This window comes from Echinops telfairi, unplaced genomic scaffold (assembly GCF_000313985.2).
Source record: "Echinops telfairi isolate 266 unplaced genomic scaffold, ASM31398v2 ScPeMD7_7417;HRSCAF=8455, whole genome shotgun sequence".
In the NCBI taxonomy this organism is placed as follows: Eukaryota; Metazoa; Chordata; class Mammalia; order Afrosoricida; family Tenrecidae; genus Echinops; species Echinops telfairi.
In genome coordinates, this window is record NW_022111317.1 from 5,144,688 (window position 1) to 5,147,126 (window position 2,439).

Genomic DNA, 2,439 nt, shown 5'->3' on the forward strand with positions numbered 1-2,439 from the left:
GGGGTGGGTGACAGGAACGGGGCCTGCCTCGAACTCCACCGATCCCCGCCCTCACAGTGGAGCCTGTAGAACCCGGCCAGGCTTGGGGCCGCCAGTCCCCCCGGCGCTTGGAGGACTGGAGCAATGGAGAGAGGCGGGCATGCTGGGCCTGGGGCCCCAGCTCGCCGAAGCCTGGTGAAGCCCAGAATGGGAGGTGAGTGGCCAAGTACCTGCCCCACCCCCAGCAGCACCTGCCTCCCCATGGCCCAGAAACTCAGCACCCCTCTGTGCCCCCACCCCCAGGAGAAGTTCCCGCATGGACGAGGCTGCCTGGTTCCTGGACTCAGCCGACTCATCCCCCGTGGGGTCTCCTTCTATGCTCCCGACGCTCAACGGTGAGTGGCCTGTCTCCTTCCTGCAGGAAGCTGCTGGGCCTTTGGTGGGGATACAACCTTCTGTTCCCTGATGGGGAAACTGAGGCCAGGCAGGGCCGAGCTGAGCCTGGAGCCCAGACCTGCCTTGTAGACCCACTCCCGAGCCAGCTCCAATCCAGGCCTCAGGGCCAAGAGCCTGGTTCTGTTCATACCCAGCCTGCAAGAGGACTCTTTCCTGTTGTGGTCACCCCTGTGCCCACCCCGGGCCCTGGGGAGGGAAGATCCACAGAAAACGAGCTCCTCCTTTGGGACCCAGGCTAGATCCCCCAGGTGGCTCTCACACCGTGCTGCCCGGAGTGCCTCTGGGGCGGGGAGCAGATACATGCGTGGGGAGGGGAGGGGAGGTGGGGCAAGCGGGGACCCCTTCCCACTCCCCCAGGACAGCTGGAAGCTCTCCTCACCTGCACGGTGATCGTGGCACTTCTGGTGTGCCAGGCATCCCATCCAAGCAACCACCTGTGAGGGAGACACTGTCGTCACCCACACTTTAGAGATGAGGAAACAGAGGCGCCCAGAGGTTAAGAACCTGTGTAAAGTCCCCAGCAGGAGGATCTGTGGTGAGGGCCATGACTTTGACCTCCCAGCCAACCCCAGTCCACATCCCTGGCTGAGAAGCAGACAGTGGGGCCTGGCAGAGAACCTCGGCCCTGGGGACTTCTCCAGGCATGAATGACAACGTGCTCAGAGCCACAGCCCCGCTAGACTTTGGGCTTTGGGGGACCTGCCTCCATGACAGGCCCTGTGACCCTCGTCACAGGGGGCTCTAACGACCCCATGGCACAGCCCCTCGGTGAGCTCTCCCGGAAGGCATTTCCTCTCCCCGCAGAGTCAGAGGGAGGCGTCGAGGCGGTGAAAACGCTAGCAGACTGCGTCTCAGACCAGCCTGGGCTCTCGGAACCTCGGGTTCTCAGGGACTTCTCTCCGTTCTCATGTCGCCTTTGGGGGTGTTAGGTGCGCTGAGCCCCATCGCTCTTCTAGGAGCCTTGGTGGCGCAGTGGCTATGCTCAGAGGCTAAGGGCAAGGTCAGCAGTTCAAAACCACCACTTGCTCCGAGGGAGAAAAACGAGACTTTCTACTCCCATAAAGAGTTACAGCCTCGAAGACCCACAGGAGTCGTCTGCCCGCCCTAGAGGGTCGCCATGGACTCCTTGGCAGTGGGTCTGCTTTGTTTTGTTTTCTATAGACAGGAGCAGATGGGCCGTCCCTCTCCCTCAGAGCCACTGGGCGGGTTCTAAGCTCAGCCAAGCTCTGATCTGTTGGAGCAGCAGGGCTGACCTCCACCCCCCATTCTGTCTGCTTCCCTTTGTTCCGGGTTTTCTGGCTTACTTGAAACGTGTTCCTCCCGTGCCCCTCCCCCCACTCCTGTGTGCTCTGTAAATGTACCACGTGTGACCTGTCTCACCGCCTGTGCAGTGAGGGTGGTGGTGACCGCCACAGGGAGTGCCGGCGGCTCAGTGCTCACGGCATAGTCAGCAGCTCGGAGACCAGGGGTTCGAGCCCACCAGCCCCTCCTTGGGAGATAGACGAGGCGGTCTACCATCGTAACGCTCCGCAGCCTTGGGAGCCCCAAGGGTGTTCTCCTCCGTCATCCACGGCCACGCAGAGTCAGAATCAGCTGGGTGGCACCAGGGTTTTTGGTTTGATTTTGGAAAGCCCAGTGGGAAGGGTGTGCCGGGCAGAGGGAACAGTGCATGCGGAACTCCGGAGGAGCTGGGGGCCAGGGGGTCCGGGGCCTGAGAGAGGGTGGTTTAGCAGACTATGAGTGGATGAGGGGACAAAGCTGCCAGCGCAGCCAAGAACCAGCCCGGGAAGGGCTAGGCTGGTAGGCAGTTTGTCAGCAGAGGCGTGTCTGTAGCACTTTGTTTCAAAAGCCCTCCCTTGGCCCTCCAGAAACAGAGACTGACTAAGGGTTGTGGCAGAGGGCAGGGACCCCAGGCCAGGTCCGTCCCTGGCCCACTGTTCCCTCCTGACCCCCAGCCCCGTGCCGCACCTCCAGGCCAGCCTACCCCGTGCCTGGCCCCAGGAG

General features: G+C 62.4%; 1 protein-coding gene across 1 annotated transcript in view; it reads left to right on the forward strand.

Moving 5' to 3' along the window:
• The window catches only part of MAP3K11 (mitogen-activated protein kinase kinase kinase 11), a 14,542-nt gene that overhangs the window by 9,757 nt on the left and 2,346 nt on the right, over positions 1-2,439 (forward strand). Inside the window, exons 9-10 of the mRNA XM_013007473.3 lie at positions 15-193; positions 283-374. Coding sequence (XP_012862927.3) covers positions 15-193; positions 283-374 — 271 coding nt within the window. The remainder of the gene's footprint in view (positions 1-14; positions 194-282; positions 375-2,439) is intronic.